The sequence below is a fragment of the Tenebrio molitor genome, chromosome 5, assembly GCF_963966145.1.
Source record: "Tenebrio molitor chromosome 5, icTenMoli1.1, whole genome shotgun sequence".
Classification (NCBI taxonomy): domain Eukaryota; kingdom Metazoa; phylum Arthropoda; class Insecta; order Coleoptera; family Tenebrionidae; genus Tenebrio; species Tenebrio molitor.
The window spans coordinates 18,170,702-18,194,057 of NC_091050.1; the positions used below are offsets into that span (position 1 = coordinate 18,170,702).

The following is a 23,356-nucleotide window of genomic DNA, read 5'->3' on the forward strand; positions in this document are numbered from 1 at the left end:
AAAACATTTTAATTAAATTCTAATCACGGATTTTATTGCTCTACCATTTTTTCAAAACGTATACTAAATTTGAACTGCATTGAACAAAATTTAATTTTTAAAGTGATAGTTTTTTGCCTGCTGTACCTAGGTAATTAATTTTAGCAAAAAAGTAATACCCAATTTTTGTGGCGGTGAACAGTATTTATGCATCTATAATACCTTCATATAAATATAATTTAGTTTTAAAGTCATTTTCCTACGGGACACAAGTGATGGGACACCCGGTAGGTATGTATTATGTAAAAATTATAGTTAAATAAATTCCTCTGGATGTGAATAAATTATGCTTTTTTATTAATTTTATATATCTATATGGATAATAGAATTAATTTGAAAGTGTGATTGCTATAAAAACTAACACTGGCAAAAAGGTCAATTCGTTGACCATAGTCGTAAATTGTCAGCATCATAAAATGCAAATATTTCGTCAATAGCAGTAGTAGCTCTAAAGATTTCTCTGCATGTTCAAAAAAGGTTTGTTGAAGGTAGAAAAAAAAATTCAACCAAGTAATGAGAACGAAGGGACATGCGATGACCAACCATCGTTTACAATAGAAAATAATTTCTGTTGGTTTATTTTCATTTACTTATTTCCTCGCTTATTTCAAAGAAATTGTGATAGATTGAAAAATCCTTTTTTGTCCAAACACAATTGAAAATGTAAAATTTGTTAGTATCATCACATAATAATTACAATTTAGGTTTGTTTAACATCCAGGTTATAGGGAGGTACATCACCCCTTAACACCACTTACTTAGGGGGTCATTCACGAAACCCGGTAAGGCTCGATAAGGCATTGCAAATTCAAAACCATGACAACTGATATTTGCCGTTTCTTTAACGGTTATCTGAGTTTCGTGAATGACCTCCATAATCATTAAAAAACTTTAATTTAATTTTTCTTAAGATAAAAATTAAATACCTACTAATGATTTCACCTAATTTACCTATGTATAACTTAAAAATTTATTTTAGATGTGATTCTGGGTTCTAAGTTCTGGGTTTTATCAATAAACTGATAATAAGAGAAACAGAAATGTTTTATTAAATTTCATGGTGTGTAAGAAAAATCGAAAAGTGTTAGCCTGGATGAGACGAGATCATGGTTTGATAACAACTATATTTGACCTGAGTTACCTGACCTGACATGACAGCTATAGCAATATTTTTCTATGTTTCAATGGCAGCCAATTCCTACACTAATAATAAATAAATAGGTATGCACAAACAAATCTAAAAACTATTTTCTATATTATGTACTAAATTCAAAGGATAATGAGCTTATTATTCACCATTATGATGAAGCTTTAGCAGTCTGGGATGTAGAAAATGAGAACGAAAGACCAACAATTGCACAATTTCAGAAGAATTGGGATAATATCAATATCAAACGAATAATTGCCAATGACTTAATCTTTAATTCACCTAGAGATTTGGCTCGTTTTATGTCTTTGCAATGCAGAGAATCAAGATCTTGGTTACAAGCAATACCTTCTCCTAATATTGGTATTCTTTTAGATAACACTTCCTTCCAAGTTTGTATTGGTTTAAGATTGGGTTGTAATCATTGTACACCTCATATTTGCAAATGCGAAAAGTTGACGAAATTGGCATCCACGATCTAAGTTGTTCCAAAAGCAGTGGTAGATTTTCCAGACACACTGAAATTAATTCTATTATCAACCGGTCTTTGACTTCTATTCATGTTAATTCAACTTTAGAACCAAACTGTCTCAGTATGATGGAAAACGCCCAGTTGGGATGACTTTAGTACCATGGATTAAAGATCAACCTTTAGTTTGGGACGTTACTATTGTAGATACACTTGCAGACAGTTACGTTTTGAAAACATCTGAAGTTTCAGGTTTTGCCTCTGAAATGGCTTGCAAAAGCAAACATAGCAAATATACATAGTTCAATTATTTCGTCAAATTACATATTTAAAGGTTTAGTTTTTGAAACCTTAGACCCTTGTTGCAAAGAAACCATCGATTTCATTAATGTCATCAGAAACCGACTTATTGCGGAATCAGGCTATTCAAAATCAGAGAAATTCCTTTTCGAGAGGATTTCCCTTGCCATTCAACGTGGAAACGCTGCAAGCATTCGGGACACTTTTCCAGATTCTGCATTATTATCGGAAATTTTTGTATTGTAAAACAAAAATATTACCTATGTACAATGAGGGACATGGAATCCTGGGCAGTCTGTTATTGTCATTTCAAAAAGTGTCAATGTAAATGCACCTTTACCGTCATTATAATTGATATTTTCAAAAAGACTGTCAACTTGGTTATGAGTAGCTAAGGTATGGTTTAGAAATTTTGACAACTGAATGACACATCTGCCCAGTTTTCCGTGTCCCCAATAGTACTTACTTCATACATTAACTACATATGTATGTACTAAAAAACTAAAAACATGAAAATCTAGATCAGTTGGTGCAATACTGAATATTAAATATTTTTAAAGAGTAAATTTAGGGTCATGGTGGAACTAAATAAAATTAATTTGAAGAAACAAAAAATTAAGAAATTAGACAGAGGTGGTATTCTCTCGGAACATGCATTTGCATTTATATTTTTTATTAGTTACATTTTCTTATAAAATCAGGTTGATTTCAAGGTAAGTAATAATTTTTTATTATGTTATATAAATATTCATATATGTACTTACGAGTATAAAAAACGCTCTCTTACTGAATCCCTGGAACCTACGACGACATTTTAAATATTGCTGTCTGTACTAAAGTATTAAACCCTTCTTGTTAAAAATTGATGCATATTTGTAATGAAATAAACGAAATGAAATCTAAACTACAATAAAACTATAATCATAGTGAAGAATTTTCCAATGGTAAATATTTTGGATGTTTCACCCTCTCTCTCCGAAGGTGTGCAAATGGAAAATTAATGGAAATTAAGAAAAAAGATGTATATTTTTTCAAAAACATCTTTTCCCGTTAGGTACTTCACACCATCTGATTTATCTTCATAGAAATATATTTTTAAGTATTATTATTTTTATTATTAACGGTAATACAATGTAAACAAAGATGTACTCGTACATCATTACCTTGAAATGTTAGCGTAGGATTTAAAAAATTTTTTTCGATTTCCAAAGCTTCTAAATTCACTATTGTGCAGGATTAGATATTGGTAGTGAGTAATCTTGTACTTTGTGATAATATGTACGATTAGAGGTAGCTGTCATGACAATTTCATACATATATTTCAAAATAATTTTCCTGTTAAGTGCCACTTTCAAGGACCGCCAAATCAGCAATTAAGTCCAATAGAATTTTTTAAACATTTTTCTGACGTTTACGGTAGTCTCTTCTACACCGTAGTGCACCGTTAGTACGCCATTTTTGGGACACCCTCTATATCTGTATTAAAAAGTGATATTATGTTTTAGGTATATTTCAATTTTTAGTAAAATGTGTAGGTACCTACATATGTATCTATGTTTATTCCACATCATAAGCTGATCCATGAGTCATAAGATGAGCTGGATTAAGAAACTTATTTTATAATTTTCTAAATAAATAGGTAGGTAGTGTTGAAAAAGTAAAAAAAAAAACATAATTTACAAATCCCATGTAACTTGTGCAGTATCGTGTTCTTCTATTTTAAAAAATAATTTAGTTTTATTTGCTTACATTTGATTGACTTAAAATTAGAATAAAATTGCATTTTTGTAAAATTATTTTCAATGTTGAAGCTTTTGTTATTTTCTAATTACTAAAAAGTGTCTATTCGTCGAATTCTTTTATCTACGATCCTGTAAAAAGTAGGCACTTTTTGCACTAAAAATCGTTGTCAAAGTTGACGTTTAGTGAACTGACGGAATCGTGCCATAAAACCTTTAGTGCACGCTTTTATGGCACAGTCAGCATACAACAATACAATTTGTTGGAAACATTGTTTAGAAGTAGGTTGCTAAACGATATTGTTCTCAAACGACTTTGGTTATTCATAAAATATTGAATCAATAATAATAATTTTATACAAATTTATGTTAACACCGGTGCGATGATCTCACGATCGTAGATAAAATGTTATACCTAAGACATACGTGTAAAATATTCCTTTGTTGCACTCACATCCTTTAAAATACTCCCTCGTACCCTCGGTCGTATTTTAAACCCGTTCGTGCAATAAAGAATAACTTTTTACACTTATATCTTAAATAACTATTATCGTCCTAGACTAGACACCTTGTCAATTTGTTATCCATTACCATTAAGTACTTAGTTGGCGTAAACAATCAAATGATTAACAAAATAGTGGAGGCAGTTGGCACTACATTCTAAATTCAAGAGCACTCAGATCTATTCCTGTCAATCCTTTTTGGCAGTGTCATGCTTCATCGAGCATTTCTCAGACACAACGTCATTTCCTTTTAGAAGTAATCCAGTCAAAGGAATTTTCAAAAACACTTTTTGTACTCATAGCCTCAAAATCGGTATTTCCTGGTTGTCGGACTCAACGATTTCCCGCACGCCGTGTTTTTTACTTTGCAAGCAGAAACTAGAGGAAAATGCATTATGAGGTTGGCATTTAATAACGTAAACAGACAGAAACGATAATTCACTTTGAACAAAATGGACGTTTCGTCACATTGGCAATTGTAAAATTAATTCCTTCCTATCAACACAAAAAATAGCAATTCAAAAAGGTAAGAGTACCTAATAATAGGGGAACAATTTGTTCAACGTGTTGCGTGATCGTAGTAAACGGCACCCACGTTTTAAATTTTAATAATCTTTAATTTAATCGGCGCGGAAGGTGCTACCAACCCAATAGTAAAAAATTACCAATGTTAAATATGTAATTACATTTTTAATTTAATTTTTAAATATTTTTGAGTTATTCGTTACAAAAAATATTGTACCTAACTTTTGCTGGAAGAAATTTCCCGCGTTCGTACTAATGCAGCACTCCCTGCGGTCGCCCCGCAAACAAAATGCTCACGCGGGAAATTTCACTTCCCGCATACGTTAGGTAAATAACTATTCCACTATTGCTTCTTTCGCTCGTGAACGATCACCTAAACAAATTCCCACAAAATTTTCTCAACATTGAAAATTTCCACTCCGCTTCAATCGTAACCAGCTCAGTGCAGAAACATCCGTCGGTGTCTATTTCCTGCCTGAATTGTTTGGCATCCGAAGTGTTCTCTTTAAATGTTAACAATTGTTTATTTGCGTACAGAATTAAGACACTCTTGACGATTGCATACCATCCTGTGCCATTCGACAGATTTATGTCGTCCATCTAATCCCGTCTCCCTGAGACACTTGACTGATTTATATTATAATTCTCTCAGATCTAGTCCTTCTAATTGATGTTGTCCTATTTGCAAGCATAATTAATCACCAATCTATATCGCCGGACGGTTATTTTAAGAGTGACATTTAAAAAAGCGCCAAGGATCGTGTGTGTCTCTCAACCGGCAAATCAGGCGCTTCCGGTCCTGCGTTATATCGTTTTGTTCTTACACTTCCGGTCTTAATCGGCGAGCGTTTCCCTAAACGGTTCTAATCTGGAGATTTATCGTTGTTGCCAAAATTATGGCTACCTGTTGGGTGAAGTATGTGGAGTACGGAGGCGTAAAAATTTCCCGCTTTTATTTATTGCAATTGGAACTTCGCACGGAAAATTCATATTTACGAGGCTCCATTTTAAAAAAATTAATGGGAGGGTGGGCCCCGATTGGTCCTAATTACCATGCCCTCGTTCTGTGTGTTGTGTAGAAATACAACAATTATCTTGTCGGCCATTTTGAATAAATCGGGCGTTATCGGGTTGACATTTTGAATATTTTGCCCTTTTAATAGTATGTAATTACCGATGTGGGAAACGTTGGGTCATTACAATGTAATAACTCTAATCTGAGTGGGTAGAAACGGGAGTTGAGTAGATAAATAATAATAAATGAGGTAAATACTGCAGGTAGGAGGGCACGTCTTCGCCGTTCTGTTTCTCATTTGCCTAAAAGCCAACAGCGCAAGATTAATATCTTTTTTCGGGGCTATATTAAAACTTAATGAGTACTTCAACATAAGAACACCTATATTAAAATTTTCAAAGCTAATAAACCGACACGAACTTATTAGGACTGTCTTAAGGGCGGTATTCGGAAGGGGTGGGGACCGTTTTAATTTTAATTTGTTTCTTCTTGGCGTCGTCACTCGATGCATCCTGATGACGGTGGAGTCACTTCCAAACAAGTGTTATGAGCGAGGCACGTGTTATTTGATTTTGATAATTCGCAGAAACTGTTTTTGGGAGCAGACTTGACCGTTCCAAATTTGTCATTGGCGTTGTTTACGCAATGCAAATTTATTAAATAAAGTAGAAAATCTATACCTACCTGAAACGAATCGAACACTAACAAATATTTGTAAAAAAAATTTAGTTTATTTTTTACAATAATACACTGACCGACACAAAAAACGACTCACTTTGAATTTTATTAGTATAATTAAGTAATTCATTGTCTTAGAAACATTTTTTGATATCATGTTGTATTGATAAGTGTTATTTAAGTTATTCTTTGCCAAAGAATATCCGACAAACAAAACATTAAACACAGCAAATTAAATTTTAATGAAAAAAAAAAATAAAAGTAATTTTTCAGAAAAAATTTTGTGTTATGAAAAATTGCCAAAATTTGAACAGCATTTTGAATTAGTATCTCGTATTGTCACATTAAATCTTTTAACACCTAAATCAACCAACAAAAACACAACGTGGAAGTAACGCAAATTTTCTAATAATTTATTTAAACAAAACAATTCGGTTGCCATGGTGACCATTTATTAAAGAAATCATAATGAGTCGTTTTTTGTGCCGGTGAGTGTAATAACACTATTCGTGATGATAATATAATTTTAATACTTTTCAATTGTCATTTCAGTTTGAAAAATGTCACTTTAACGCACTAGTACAAAAATAACTTTTCTTTTCGTACTAGTGTGGAAAGGAATTTTTGAGACAAACAATTCAATCAGAATTTATTGAAATCTTGGAAACATTGGTAATTAGGAGCGTCTTTACAAGCAAATGATAAAAACAAACTTTCATTACATTATTTGCAGTACCTAATTTCTTAGATGGTTTGATTACGAATTTTTAATTTGACCTATTCACTTTGAAAATTTTATAGAATTAATTATTCAAGAAAATATTGAAATATTCTTTAGTATTTGGAAAAAAAATCTTGAATTATATTTTTCTCTTATTTTCAGTTTTCTGCAACATATCAATTATGTTTAGCTTTTCAGCTTTCTTCTATTGGGACATTTTTCTTAGTTTTGTTGCACATCTGACTTCTAAGAATATGTTTGCACCACGAAAATATCTACTATATTCTTTTACGTTGGAATTGGGAATGCATTTCGATCGTCGAGCGGTTGGCCATACTGGGCTGTCGAAAGCACGAAGTCCAACCTACAATGTTTAAAAATCTACCGAAACCAAAGAGAAAAAAATGAATCAAATTTATGTACCTATTATTTGTTTACAAGTTTTATTCGAAATTTTCTTGTAGGTGTTTGTGATCTTTCGGAAAGATATTTTTTGGTAGTTAACATACTTGTCGTTCATCGAATTATTGTGAAACCACTGATGACTATCGGCTTCCCTAGAATCTAGATTTTTGTTGGTTAAAAAAGTTTGCAGACTTTTCTCTCCAAGCAACAAACAAACAATTTAAGCTCGTCAATGCACGCCTACCACCACCGTCCCTCTAAATATAGCCATAAAAACAAATAAAGAATCCAATCCTGAAATCACGTGGGAATCTCTTATCCGGTGACATATGGAGTCATGATCGGTGATCAATAATAATGATTTTGTGGTCGGTAGTGCTCCGCAGGGGGCTGACCCTCGTTAGACGGACTTGACAGGACAACTGTCTTACAAGATCTCCCGATCCAATTTGACCATCGAGGAACGAGTGATGTACCCAAAGATAGTCTTCGAACTGTAAATCCGACCAAGGTCTGGACCCGCTGACAGGTATGGTCCCGCGACGGATTGAATCGTCGAATTTATTACGTTCCTCGAAAATTACCATCGTCACCATGAAAAATTCCCACCCAAAAATAAATCCGTTGCGCCCCATTAAAGGGTTGAGCGCGGCTAATGGAGGGTGCGTCTTAATAAATGGGTCCATTTCGTGTGATATGTACCAGAAAATTCGGTTCTTGCGAACTGGATGCCACACAGCTTCCGACCGGAGCGCAATGTCAAACTTATTAAGAGTTTATTTTCGAACAAATTTATTCATAACAGGCCCCTCGTGTTCGAGATGTTTCGGATTTGTCGAGTTCTTTCTGGCGCTCTGGCCATGGTAATTAATAGACAAATTTAACCCGGCCGGTCCGCGAAACGCAAGATGTAGACGTGCTGGCAGTAAAAGTCTTATGAAAAATACTCTTCGTCCTGTGTCGTGATTAATAGTGGAAGAAACTGGAGGAAAGAAGAATGCGCTTTAATCAAGTGTGACGTTTATTATAGAAAATTTAATATACATGTTGTTCGGTTTTATTACGTTTGAACTATCAGCGATCTTTATCTGAGTCTATTTTCAAGGTCAGAGGAGATTCTTCAGATTGTGAAAAAATTCTTGAGCAGGAACTGGCGGAAAAAAAGATTCGATGAGTCTCATAATCTGATTTAATGATTCTTCACCTCGGTGCTGGATTTCAATAGTTATTTACATTAGAGTACGGTAGGTGTATTTTCCAGCGCGAAAACTAGGTTTCAGACGAGGCGAAGCCGAGACCTTTTTGTTGTAACCAACGCTAGGTCAAAAAGTTGTACCTACATCTATCAAATCAATGTCATAACAACGTACTTACCATGTAGAGAGTGGAAAAAAAAATACATTATTTGCACAGTTAGTTAATTTCACTTTGAAACGGTGCATACGAATTATTCCAGGTGTAATAAACAAGAATAGGTAATTAAGAAATGCCTTCGTGGCTAATTTGCCATTAATTTAACTAGTAGCTCCAATTTGCCTTTTTTCCCCAAGAAAGCGTTTGATCCATTAGAATACAATAGCCTAGATCCTGGCGATTAGGCTGGATGTGCCCGGACCTTCGTGTACAACTTCTGATGTTGTGTGAGAAAGTAATTTGTTCCTAAGAAGCCAAACTTAATCGCAATTAATTACTGCAAGTATACCTAATGCTTTACGCAGAGCAAAAGCGGAGCGAATAGTTGGAAAATTTCCTCGAAATTCCTCATAAACTTAATACGTGTTTCGTTTTTTGTGGGACAATCAAAACGTTAGCTGCTACGATTTATATTCCTGTAAAGGGTTCCAGATTCACATTTACGATAAGAATCGACGGGTAAAGACAATACTGTACCTTTCGTGATGTTGGATGGTTCGGCGGCTACCAGATCGACGGAATTTATGGTGTTTGGTAACGCTGACAGAGGATGAGACAAAAAATCTCGCTCCTTGATCGACGATTAAATCCACAATTGGATCAAGAGCGGGACGGAATCTGATTTTTATTGGCGGCCGAAACCGTAAAAATAGCGACGCGAGACGGATTTGCCATTTAAAAATAGGATGGATTAAGAAAAATTGCGCCGGGTTATTAATATGGGCACCGGTGACGTATTTAAAGGTTCCAATTAAAATATCTTGTTCGAAGGAATTGTTGGAGATATGGACGGTGGCGGAAGATGCATGGCGGAGGTAATAATTCACAGGAAATTGGTTCTTATCAGAAAAATATGGCCCCGAGACGTTATTTTTAGCGAAAAATGTACCTACGTATGCGCTGCTTTATATCTTATCTAAAATGATGAAAATTAAACGTAACAACGATGAAACTAAGAGGTTGCAAATGTTGCGACAGTATCTTGGAAAACTCATACAAAATAATATTTCATTTCGACTGTAAAAGCTCATAACATTTCTTCTAGCCTTCCGATAAGAACCATAGCAAAATTAATCGACGAAACAGAAATAAACGAGGAGAGCTTATTACACCACAATGTAGTTGGCATAGATTTATCGCTGCTGCGCAGCTTCCTGATATCATATCATGATGATACAAAGTACAGAACACATTTGGGAATTTTATCTATTTAACAAATTCTGCTTGAAGGAAATCGCTCTACTAGTTTTGGCGTAAAGTGTATTCAAAGAGAGAACCAGACAGACAAACAAGAATTTTTAAAAACTGCTAAATATAACTTATTTAACAAAAAAATATTTATTTTATTTTATTTTTGTTAGCCATTTTCTTTGCCGTTGTGCCTCTTTAGTAAAGCAACAATTCTTTTAAAACTATTTAAGAAAATTATTGACTTACATCAACACTTCCACTCTCTCTAACGGTGCTAAAAACGAATATGGTCAAAGAAATTAGATCTGCTTTACCAGCCTTCATTTATTGCAAACCACTGGAGCGTCAGATCTAATATTCCGAGTGAAAGTTTATTCTTGACAAAAAAAAATATTATTAAATACGAAAATGTTGCGTGAGATGGAAAAAATTGTTTGTAACTTTTTAGAAATTAGTTTAATTAGGATAGTCCATAATTCAAAAGTGAATTGGAGCAGAATTTATTTTATTATCCAATACCTATAAATATCTTGAAATAAAAAATGTTGCAAATCGTTTTCCTAAATAATTAAAAAATGAAACTTGTGAGGTCTAATATTTTTCTCATTTTATAAACATTCCAACAGTTATTGACATCTCTCTCTAAGTTTTTCCTTCCACCCTGAACATGTATCTATTACTAAGAATACGATGAATGTACCTACTGTTAAATGGGATTTTTTGTTGTCCAAATCATCAAAAAAACAATACCGACTGTTCAGGAACTCTTGTGGTTGATAAATCAGAAATCACAGATCATTTGAAGGTCGTTACGAAAGCTTTTCAAGCTTGCATCTCGTTCTGAAAACTAGCTTTTGATCATCGCTTACTGGTTTAATTGTTGCCTTGTTCTCTCGAAACGGTTGTAAATTAGCACTCCTCAAGTTCTCATTTTTCAGTCGCTATTAAGTGATTGTCTGGGTTAGGTGAGCGTCTGAGGCGTTTTAATTAATGTTTTGCTAGTCTGAAACGTATGGTTAATAAGGATGTTTCAACACTTGAAGCTAATTAATACGTACTTTTCAGGAAGGCGAAGCCGCAACGAAATGTTTCAGTCGTGCGTTGACTTAGTTTATATGCAGAACAGACCCGCTGAAAATTGCTTGTAACCGTTTAAAGGCGCACAAATTGGATGCCGCCACAAAATAAGCAAGGAGCATTGATACATGTATCTTCAATTCGTTTCTTTTTTGTAAAAATTTATAGTCATATTCTCGGTAAGAAAAATAACGAGGACGACACTGGTAATAGTCTCTCAGACAACTCGTAAATTTTCACAGAGATTTATTAAAGCGTTCAATGTAAAAGATAGCACTTTGTTGTTTTCGCTTTGCCGTCCGGCGCAAAGGACGTTGCTCTGAGCAGGCTAGGCTTTCACAAAAAACAGAAAGGAAAACGATAAATTAAATTAAAATAGGTAATTTATTATTTGATCTTGACACTGCAACGATTTTAATCGTTGTTTTTATAAATAATCCAATATTTGTATCATCCGGTGTGAAAAGAGATATTTACGTAACAAGTGCGTTATAGATGTTGTTATCGCATGCGTGTGAAGTTTGCACAACGAGGCTGTAGGTTGAGTGTAATCACACAAATGCAATGATACTGTAGAAAAACAGTAAAGTAGTAAAATATGTAGTAAATTTTGAATTTTCCATTATTTATCATTATGTATTTACCGTATGGCGTGTGGTAAAGTATTACGTGTCTGACATGAGTGAGATAATAAGATTTATCTCACGATTGTATATAAAAAATTTTAGAAACATACTGGCCACTCACAATGAGTTATTTAAAAGAATATTTAAAATATTTTCCCAAATTTGATCTAACCTCCATGTATCATAGTTATGTGTCTGAACATTAAGGCATATTAAAAGCTCATAAACTATATAAAATGGAAAGAATGTCGACACACACAATCCAACCGATATGCTAATTCAACAACACGTGTCTCATTTAATTCAAAAATTAATTACCTTTTTCTGTCGATTCCGGCTTGTAATAACCATCATAAAAGCCCATTATGCAAACTGCTCCACAATTAATTTCTTCAGAGGCGTTAAATGTAATGTAGCATTATACAGTCCGGACTTGTTTTTTGTCACTCGATATTCGAACACTTGTTTGAAACACCCTCCGAACATGTGAAACAGAGGGGTCGAGTTATGTGACGATTCTTTTATTAGTTAGATTTTATTAAAGTTCTTCCCCTTGTCGCTCTTCTACGGTTATTATCCACACATAATTAAATATCAAATAAAACAGGTGCTTGGGCAAATAAAAGTTGGGATGCTGCACCCTTGCAACACTAGGGGTTAACTATAAATCAAAAATCGCATTATGGCTGTGAGTGTGCAGGAATAAATATGTGGGGTTAGCTCAGTTGGATCTTCCGAGTTTAAATAATTATTTAAATGTTGAAATATTTTATAGTTGTAAATTAGTAGAAATAATTAACAACTAACATTCACATTTACAGTTAGGAAATAGGAAATACACCTGTTTTATAAAACGATTTAATCCATCGTTAAGTAGAATTTGTACTCAGTTTAAGCAGGAAAGTTATTTTTTTCTGAAATTTTGTCACATAAAATACAAGATCAAATCTGAAATGACATACCAAATCAAATCCAATTTTCAACAAATTAATTTTTTTTATAACACCTGTGTTAACTTAACATCTGCTTATATTCGACTGTTACTTTTAAAACATTATATAGTTTATAGCACACGTGCCATAACTACAGATTAATGTTTATATGAAAGTTAGATCTTACTGAATCATAAATAAACAAATTTTCTCCAAAAGTATCGCACGTAGAATCATTTATAAAGAGGGTTAAAAAAATTGCTTTTGGTTCCGCTAAAGTCTGATGTAACTGTCAAATCATAGATGTCAAGCGTTATATATTTAGTGATAATTGAAAAAGCAGTGGTGTGAATTTTTTCTGTTGCAAAAATAGTTCATTTTAGAAATAACCAATGAATTTTTAGGGTTTATGACATGGCGGTTCTTACTGTAAATAAAATGTCAAAGCAACTGCAAGGAAAACTGCATTTGTAAAACAAAGAGAGAAAATCATGGATTTAAAAAAACGTCAATTCGTCTGTCGGTTAAACATATTAATTATATTTAAGATAATCGAATAATAATCGATAATCGTAGGTATTTATAAACGTATAAATAAAATCTGTGGGAAAATATTATCAAATAAAGTAAATCTTAAAGAAAAAGTGCAGACATTATTTAGCAATAGAAATTTAAAGCACGGGTTGATAAACAGAAGAAATAGTAGAAGTGACAACAATTTAGATGCGGAAATGAGAAAATGATAAAATATTGGGTGATTCAAAATGATTGTGGATAAATATGGCAACTATGTACGAAAATTTATATGGCAACTGTGTGGGTAGGATAGAGTTGACATTTGTATGACATTTCATAGGCGTGCATTTGATTTTTTTACCATTATAGGTTGACTTGACAATTTTCAAAATTGCGCGACTATGAACTGTCAAAGAAATGTCACTCTATCCTACCCACACAGTTGCCACATAAATTATCGCGCATAGTTGCCATACTTCACCCAGTAAATCTGAGCTTTATGTTGCACATGTAACACCACTGTATTAAATTCTTTTTGCTTTTTCAAAGTAAGCATATTGATAATAAAATTATTTTGGTTACTTGTAAAAGAATAAATTTTGCTGAAAAAAAATTGAACTAAAATTCTTTCAGGACATAAATTCTACTTCAATACCATGTTCCAAATTTATCACTGCAGTTTTACGCCGCGTGGAAGCTTTACGCATCATTGATTTGTTGACGTCAAGAGGAAATTCTTGTCTTGGCATACAATCTTTTTCCAAAAGTTTAGTTAACGTCGTAATAAATGTGTAAATTAGAACCAGAATCAAAGCTTCTCCCAAGCGCAATAAGCTTAAACCCTTTAATAAAACTATGTAAAAAATAATAAGTGGACGAAAGATACTCAGGTAAAGCGATAAAAAAAAGAAAACAAAGAAGGGAGAAGAAAATATGAAGAACGCGTATACAGGGTGTTACGGAAGTCCACGTAATAAATTTAATATCCAATTGAATTTTTCTTAATCTTTTTTTAATCGAATATTTTTTTTTACAATTTTCTAACGCCTATTCTTGTAAAAACTTTTTGAAGAAAGAACGATCGCTGTTTTAATACTAACAGTTTTTACTGTTTTTCATTCGAGTATTGTAATCGACTAATTCTTTTTTTGTGCTTCGTTATTAATTGATGTGTAAACACATGAGCGGGTATGACTTGAATTTGCGGAAAAAGTGATAAATACATTTGAGGTAGGAATTTCAAATGATTTAGCTAATCCGCCGCTCATCAGTCATCGGCGGAGATAATAACTTTACGGACGCCCCTCGGCGGAAATAATAACTTCACGGACGCTGGTCAGCTCGTTAGATGCCATGACAATGAAATGACAGTTTATCATTATCAATGCAGCAGTATAATATCATAATTTACGGACGTTTGAAGAAAATAGCTATTTGTGCAATAAGTTAGGAAATGTAATTTTTTTCCGTATTAGGCATGGGATTTTTGATCGAGACGTTAGTCGAGATCAAAAACATGCCGTGTACGGAAAAAAATGGATTTCCTACGTATTGCACACATGATTTTTTCTACTGGAGTTTGGAAAATACATAAAATTTGGATATTTTTAATATTCTATTAATTCTTTCTAAATTAAAAAGCGAAATCAAAATTGTTCTGCTTTCGTTACCATAGAGAAACAATTTAGTAATGAAAAATTGTGAAGGCGTTTAAGCTTTTCTCTCAATTAAATACCACCTTTTATGTTACGTATCCCAGGAAACGACCAAAATTGATCTTTTAGTGTTGAAGTATTATTTCCGCCCTTAGTAGGAAATTTTTCACTTTTCCTAACTCAGATTAGTATTACAATGTTAAAGTTAACGTGATTTTTGCAATTTTTTTTGATTTTTTTTTTAATTTTTGCGTGAAATTGAATTTTTACAACGAGCCTATGGGTTCGAAAATATTTGTAAGTTTTGAAAGGACTTTTTGAAGTATGTACCTATGTAAGTATGTATTTTAAATGTGGATTTTCTAATTTTTAAGGGAACTTTTCACATATTAAAATTTTTGGAAGGAATCTAACGGGTTTTAAGATATTTTTACATTCATGCTAATTACATTTTAAAAGATAATTTACAAATCGTATTATGGACCCTTTGCTTTGGCAATGTTTTGTAGATTTTTTTGGCCATTTTTGTTCGAAATGTAATTTCAAAGAGACCTAAATATTGAGAGTAATCACATATTAAAAGGAAAATTTCAAAGTGTACAATGAATATTTTTGGGAGTCTAAAGTAGGTATTTCAACTTTGGTAGCAAGCACATACTAAAAGGAAATATTCAAATGGTACGAAGAGATATTTCATTCCTTGTTCTTAGAGATTCGAATTCAACAACAATTGAAAATGTCAAGAAATTAGCTCAAATGTTGGTTATTTCGTAGAACATGTAGTCCATGTGTTGATCCTTTTGTCAATCCTTGATACGCTCATTTGAACTTTATCAAAACTGCGAAAAATCCGCACATCTCCCAGTCCACAAATAAAACCTTCCTGTTGGCAGCGCTCTAGAAAAAATGGTCTCGATAGTCGTCGCGTCTGTCTAATGATTTATAGGTCTTCATATCTTCACACATTACAGATCGGTGTACGTTGTCTATTTTTTTGCCATAGCACTGATCAGATGTCAAGCAATGAATCAAACGTTTCACCCCAAGCAAGTCTAGGCCATCGGACGTGTGAACTAACTCTTTGCGGTGTTCTATCTTGGGCCGAGCTCTTCGGGGGAAGACACCAAGACAGCTGCACAGCGAGGAAGACCAGACTAGACAGGCGGACTGCTTCCGTTTGCATGATTTACTGTTGAACATGCACATGTGCATTTGCATCCCTCTAAGTCGCAGTCCGACGCATTATATGCAAAATTTCGTTCTCGTTCATAGGGGCATCCAAGTGGTGGCGGTTCCGCAAATTTTGCATATCCAATTATGCTAACGTCGCTGCTTTCGTCGATTATTTATTGTTTTATATGTGAAAAAAATTATTGCATTATCGGTACGTTTGATGCAGGTGGAATGCTTTTAATATGTTAAACAATAAATTCTTCGGTGACGGTTTCACTTCAACGGACCGACGATTTTCTTATTAATGTTACAACGGGAATGGACGTTTCGTAACTGTTTGAGATAATGCCAAAGTGTCAATTGTCGAAAGAATAATCGGTGGCCGTTACTTCACGACAGAAAACACGCATTAGCTTTCAGTTTTTTACAGATTTACCAATTTTTATCGCTTTATTATTAGTACACCGGATTAGATGAAAATGGCGACTCTTATCTGCGGCCTCTGAAGAAATTGTACAAATTAATTATCATATCCATTACCGGACATGTTCAAACAACATCGACTGGCCAGGATTAAAAAAAATTCAATCTATGATTAGTTCCGGCAATATTTCTTCAGAAAAAAAAAAACAAGAGGTAGGATTTATCTGAATTACGCTATGGAGTCTCTGTATGACCCTAAAAACTTCATTGGTTCAAATCATATTAAATTTTTTAGTTTGTGTGTTTAGAATTACATATTAGAAATTATTAAAATTCTGGGTGATCCGACAACCTGTTTATCCAATTTATTCAATTTTTCTGAAATTTAGTTGGGTAATTTACCAACTTTAATGCCAAACGCGACGCCACTGGTAGGTATATTTTTCGCTGAAATGTCAAAGAAACGTCAGTTTTAAAGCAACGCGGTTGATGTTAACCTTGAAAAAAGTTTTCGATTTCGGCAAAGTTTACGGACGTTTTCTGTAGTTGTAAGCAATTATCTCAGAATAACTGGTTAAATGAGTTTTACGATTTAAGATAAAGCATTCATTATTGATAATTAATGAATTACTTAATAATAATTTTTCGAGAGGAAGGCAACCAGTAAAACGACTGTGTATAGCAAGTACGGTCGATTGACAAATAAAACTGGGACACTTAAATTTTAATCCATGTAAATCAGACTATTGAATTGTCAATATATTTGTCAGTGTCTATATAATATGTCATACCAAAATTAACCTAATTGTGATAAAGTCATAAATTAAACGATGCAAATTTGTAAATTTTGACTTAAGTGATTGTCATTTTTGTCCGAATTTTATTTGTCCATCACTGTACATATACATAAGTGTACATTTAAGCTAAGACTGACGTTTCGATAAAACAAAAGATGAGGTAGCACCCTTGATTTGTTTTCCTGTTAATCACTCAAGATCGTCACTACCCATCCATTCAGTAGTGTACTATTCCAGGACAAATATCAAAATTTGACAGTAGTTATCAAAAATCGAACATTGCCTTGGTGTAAACTTTTCTCTCATTTTGACCAATCAACGACGGGAAAATAGTCCCTATGCTATTATATACTGCATACTTAAATGGAATGCTACAGTACATAAATGGAATAGACTGTAGAAGCCTAGTTCGGGTAACCTTACTTTTGATCTACTGCACTGATAGTAATGTACTTACCATTTTATCAGTATTTAAACGACGCGATTATTATTTAATGCATTCAAGTAAAAATGGCTTGGTATTATGTTTAAATTGTGTACTTTTGTTCAATATATGAGTTACCTGACTTACGGATTGTCGAAAAACATACCTATCTGTCTACGTAACTGCAAAACAATCGTCATGGAAACGGTTGTGTCGTTCTTTTGGTATGATTACATTTTGTTTGCAGTTCTACTGATCCTCAGTACGTTGATTGGATTTTACTTTGCGTATTGTGGTGCCAAAGAGGACATCACCAATAGATATTTAATAAATCGAAAATTAAAACCTTTGCCAATTGCGATCTCCATGCTCTGCAGGTAATCAAATCCGATCTAGTTTAACTCGAAATGAGATCAAGAACTTCTAGTGCTGACATTGTACCGCTTCTTTTGATGCAACCACCAGAGGTTTATAAATATGGTGGCAGTTACTTACTGACGTCTATTTCTCTAGTTGTTGCTGCTATCGCAAATATTTGCATTTATCTACCAGTTTTTTATAATGCCGAAATATATACCGTATACAGTTATTTGGAGAAGCGATTCGACAAAAGAATTAAGGTACTCGTATCTGTCTTCTTTGTCATAACAAACATTCTCTTCGTTTCGATAGTCATCTACATTGTAGGTTTGACTTTTGCAACTGGTAAGAAAAGAACTATGTCGCCTTTTAAAGTTTGCAAACGAATTTTAGCTAGCGGAACTAAACCACATATCATGATATTGGTGGTGTGCTTGTCTTGCATTTTCTACACTACAATCGGAGGCTTAAAGACTGTCGTATGGACTGATAATCTCCAGTTCCTAGTTCTTGTAGTAGCTTTTGTTGTGGCGTTTGGTTTGGGCATCAAATCGATCGGTGGTTTTCACACTCTTTGGAACAGCGCAGTTGACAGTGGACATCTTGACATTTTTGAGTAAAAAACGATTCGTTTTTGTTACATCGTTACACAGTAATTTGCAGCTTTGATCCGGATCCCACCAAACGAAACAATTTTTGGGCAATAACTGTCGGTTTATCAGTCCACTTGATGAGTATCATAGCGGTGTCACAGGATTTTGTGCAGAAGTGCTTGTGTGTTTCGACGTTCAAACAATCTACATTGTAACAACAATACAAAAAGTGCAATCGTTTGTAGAAATATACAATTTTAGGGCAGTCACATTTTATGTAATTGGGGCAGCCGTGGTTAGTACTTTGGGAGTATGTTACGGTTTGTTGATCTACGCCAGATACGAGTCAGTTGATCTGTTAGAAAACAAAATAATCGTTTCCGACGATCAGTTGGTACCTTACTTCGTAATGGAAGTCACTCAGAATATTCCAGGATTGTCTGGTCTCTTCGTTGCAGCAATATTTGGATGTGCTTTAAGGTACTTACACAATTTTCTGAGAGCACACAAATATTCGTATTTTAAATTTATTCTAGTGCATTGTCTACTTCTCTAAACTGCGTGATTGTCATTATTTACAAAGATTTACTCACCAAACGTTCACAAAGTTGGGACGAAAAAACTTCTAATAAATTTGTGAAAGTCGTTTCAGTAGTAGTTGGACTTATTAGTACTGGTCTGATTTTCCTTGTGGGTATGGAGGAAAATGTATTTCCTTGGATCGTTTCCGTAATCGCACTATATGGAGGACCAACACTGGGGATATTTACACTGGGAGTACTGTTTCCCAAGGCTAACGCCAAAGTAAATTTGCCTAAAGTTGTCTATACAGGCTGTCCCAAAAGTACCGCCTTTCCTTGAAGGAACGTCATTTAGGGATATGGTAGAGTGCTGGAAAAATATTTTTAAAAAATTCCGAGCTTTCATTTAGAAAATATACGCAATTTTAAAATATAAAAAAAGCAACAATGTAACCTCAGAATTACCTCTACTTAGAAATACGTAATAGCATTGTATTATTGAACACTTAGGCAATCATGTTGATGAGCTTGAGAAGTAACACAACAATCAAACAAAAATTATTTTATTAAAATAAATGTTCAAAATTTTACCCATTTGCGTCTAAACATGCGTTTAACGATGTTGCCGTGAACGCGCTGAAGCATTTCAGGAGAGAAGTAGAAGTTGAGATGGAATTTTTTAAACTATTTTTCAGTAGGTACTCCAGAACAATTCTAGATGACGCACCTTCAAGGAAAGGCGGTACTTTTGGGACACCTGTACCGGGTGTCCCACCACTTGTGTCCCGTAGGAAAATGACTTTAAAACTAAATTATATTTATATGAAGGTATTATAGATGCATAAATACTGTTCACCGCCACAAAAATTGGGTATTACTTTTTTGTTAAAATTAATTACCTAGGTACAGCAAGCAAAAAACTATCACTTTAAAAATTAAATTTTGTTCGATGCAGTTCAAATTTAGTATACGTTATGAAATAGTTATAGAGAAATAAAATCCGTAATTAGAATTTAATTAAAATGTTTTGATGTAAAGATATTTGGTTAATTTAATTTGGGTCCTTCTACTTTATAAAAATTTATGGAAGACAAAGTTAAGTTTGTGGGTATTATTCTTGTCCGCAATTTATGGTACGAAGACCATTCAAGAGGGTTCCAGCGGTACCTGCCTGTGTTACGGCGTCAAACACACTACACCCCTCATAAATCTTCGTCTGCAATAAATTTTCATAAAGTAGAACGGCCCAAATTAATTTAACCAAATATCTTTACATCAAAACATTTTAATTAAATTCTAATCACGGATTTTATTGCTCTACCATTTTTTCAAAACGTATACTAAATTTGAACTGCATTGAACAAAATTTAATTTTTAAAGTGATAGTTTTTTGCCTGCTGTACCTAGGTAATTAATTTTAACAAAAAAGTAATACCCAATTTTTGTGGCGGTGAACAGTATTTATGCATCCATAATACCTTCATATAAATATAATTTAGTTTTAAAGTCATTTTCCTACGGGACACAAGTGATGGGACACCCGGTATACAAAATATGTTACAACCAATGTTGCAGGGGGCTTTCTTTGGAGGTATGGCCGGTGCGTTTACTCTAGGAAGCATTTTGATAACTGCCAAGTACTACGAATCTCAGGAGACTGCGACACTTACATCTCAGCAATTATTCATCGACAACTCAACGTGGCAAAATGCGTCCAATTTCAGGTAAACTTCGTCCAATTTTAGGTAAACTTCGTCCAGCGAGAGATTGGGAGATTTTAAATTTTATTAAATTAATCCAACACTACAAAATCCATTAGAATACATTAATTAGAGCATAATTTCAAGGCAAAAATGTTACTGCTGGAATGATATATTTCAAATTTTACGTGCGTTAGGTACTACTTTCTCTACGTAGAATTTAGTCATTTTTATGTCAACCAATCTCTCGTTGGACAAACTATACCTACATAAATCTTGAACAGTTAAATTAAAAATTATTTTTCAATTTTTATTTAGGAATGATGCGAATCAATCTGAACCTTTTTTCTTGTTCCGAATTTCGTTTAACTACTACACACTTGTTGGAGTCGTGGTTACTATTATTGCTGGATTAATCGTCAGTTATCTGACGAATCAAAATGATCCTCCTGTGGACAAGAAGCTAATAAGTCCTCTGGTTCATTTCTTACTGCCCCAAGAAAGAACATTAGAGATGGTGCAATTAAATGGGAATTCAATTTAGTTTGTCATAATTATGACAATTTTTACTTTAATTATGTTAATAACTAGATAAGTTCTTAGTTAACTATTAATTAATAAATAGGGGTTGACAATTAGTAAAAAAATACTGAGTGCTTTTTATCACAGGAAACGGATAAACAATGTTAGCAACATGTTGGTGTTTTAGATCAAGACAATTTGTCTCTACGATTGTATAGTCGGGGTGTCGATCACTGTAACACAATTGATATTTTGGCGGCCGATTTAAAAGGGGTGCGTCCCTTGAAAGCGTGTGGCAAAACAAAGCCTTAGAGAAGTTAAGAAGAACATCAACAAACAATAAATACGACTTAAGTTAGTTGTAACAGTTATTCCTAGCTCTAGACGACACACCACACACATACAAAAAAAAATTAACGGCTGGGGTGAGACCATTCCCGGGCTATTTTCAGCCGCAATTGTCTTAGCACTGATTAGACATCGTGATTTATCCCCCGACGTCGACGTAATTACAGGCTCGCATTCGTCAAACGTGAAATATTAATGTCATAAACGATACTATCTAGGCACGTTATACACGCGAGCTATTTTTAATAAGAGAGTAGAGTAGTGTAATTTTATTTTTAAACAACCCTCTCATCAATCGGAGTCATAAGTCATTCATCGCTGAGCGCTGAAAAACGGATCATCACGCAATTGTCCATGGTTGGAAAATGCGCAAACATCGAAGTTGTAAACGTGAAATGAGAATCTCGTAGTAAAATGAGTCACTGGAAAAAGTTAAGACATAGTTTTGAGCCACAAAAAAGGTTAAGATGTAATAACTATTTCAAAACTAGTTCAAAAAGTGTAACTTTCAGTTGTAAGGTTGAAACGTAATAGTAGATTATATCATTCAGAGCAGAAGGTCTTTTTGTGCTTCGCCCAGTTCCGACCTCAACTTCGTCTCGGTCGGCACAATAAGATTCACTTCTACTGTTAATGATATAATGTACTTTTTTTGCATCTACTTGAAATTGTTTATTTTTTTATGCAAAGTAGTCATATGGACCATTGTCTAATTAAACTTTGCAATACAGGGTGTTATTGAAAGTTGTACAGATATTTTAACCACGAGCTACTGGCTTCATGTAGAACTCGGAAAAAATATTTAAAAAATTCTATGTCAAAAAATAAAATGACATTTAATTTTTGAGCCACATTTTTTTTTAATTGCTTTTAGTCTTCTACGTTGTCAAACAACCTCATAGGTAAAATTTCGGCACATTTTAAAAATACACCCTGTATATCATATTTTATAAAACGTACACCAATGCGGTTTCCTTGCTTTAAAGCATATTTCCTATAGGTTACTTCGCATTGGCGTACATTTTATAAAATATGATATACTTACAAGGTGTATTTATAAAATGTGCCGAAATTTTACCTACGAGGTTGTAGGACAACGTAGGAAACTAAAAGGAATTTAAAAAAATTGTAGCTCAAAAGATAAATGTCATTTAATTTTCTGACATAGAATTTGTAAATATTTTAAATAATATACATGAAGCCAGTAGCTCGTGGTTAAAATATCTGTACAACTTTCAATAACACCCTGTATAAAGATTTTAAAAATATTTGAATATTTAAATAGAAGACATCAATATACATTCTACAGATGTAACATTCTGCACAAAGGAGAATTACTCATTAGGTTGGTTTTACACGCTTTCCTATGAGACAATTATCTACCTCTGCTATTAAAATACTTAATTATTCCAAATTAAGTATAATTTAATAATAAACTGACAAGAACTAAATTATGGAGCACACAATAGGGATAAAAATATCAAATAAATAACAATCTTCTCACATTCTATTATATTAACACCTCATTCCATATAATATTTAGG

General features: G+C 33.5%; 1 protein-coding gene and 1 long non-coding RNA gene across 2 annotated transcripts; one reads left to right on the forward strand and one right to left on the reverse strand.

Annotated features, from left to right (window-relative positions):
* Nucleotides 1-9,005: 9,005 nt before the first annotated feature.
* On the reverse strand, nt 9,006-9,536 carry LOC138130570 (uncharacterized). The gene is made up of 3 exons (XR_011159607.1): nt 9,432-9,536; nt 9,256-9,370; nt 9,006-9,200 (listed from the first exon to the last, which is right to left on the reverse strand). It is a non-coding gene; the product is annotated as an uncharacterized lncRNA (long non-coding RNA).
* Nucleotides 9,537-17,589: 8,053 nt separating this feature from the next.
* LOC138132144 (sodium-coupled monocarboxylate transporter 2-like) lies at nt 17,590-21,583 on the forward strand. Its single transcript, XM_069049540.1, has 8 exons — nt 17,590-18,145; nt 18,196-18,473; nt 18,522-18,744; nt 18,792-18,932; nt 18,983-19,201; nt 19,258-19,525; nt 20,818-20,966; nt 21,261-21,583. Exons 1-8 carry the CDS (start codon nt 17,868-17,870, stop codon nt 21,484-21,486), a joined length of 1,782 nt encoding a protein of 593 aa, XP_068905641.1. The 5' UTR covers nt 17,590-17,867; the 3' UTR covers nt 21,487-21,583.
* The last annotated feature ends 1,773 nt before the right edge of the window (nt 21,584-23,356 follow it).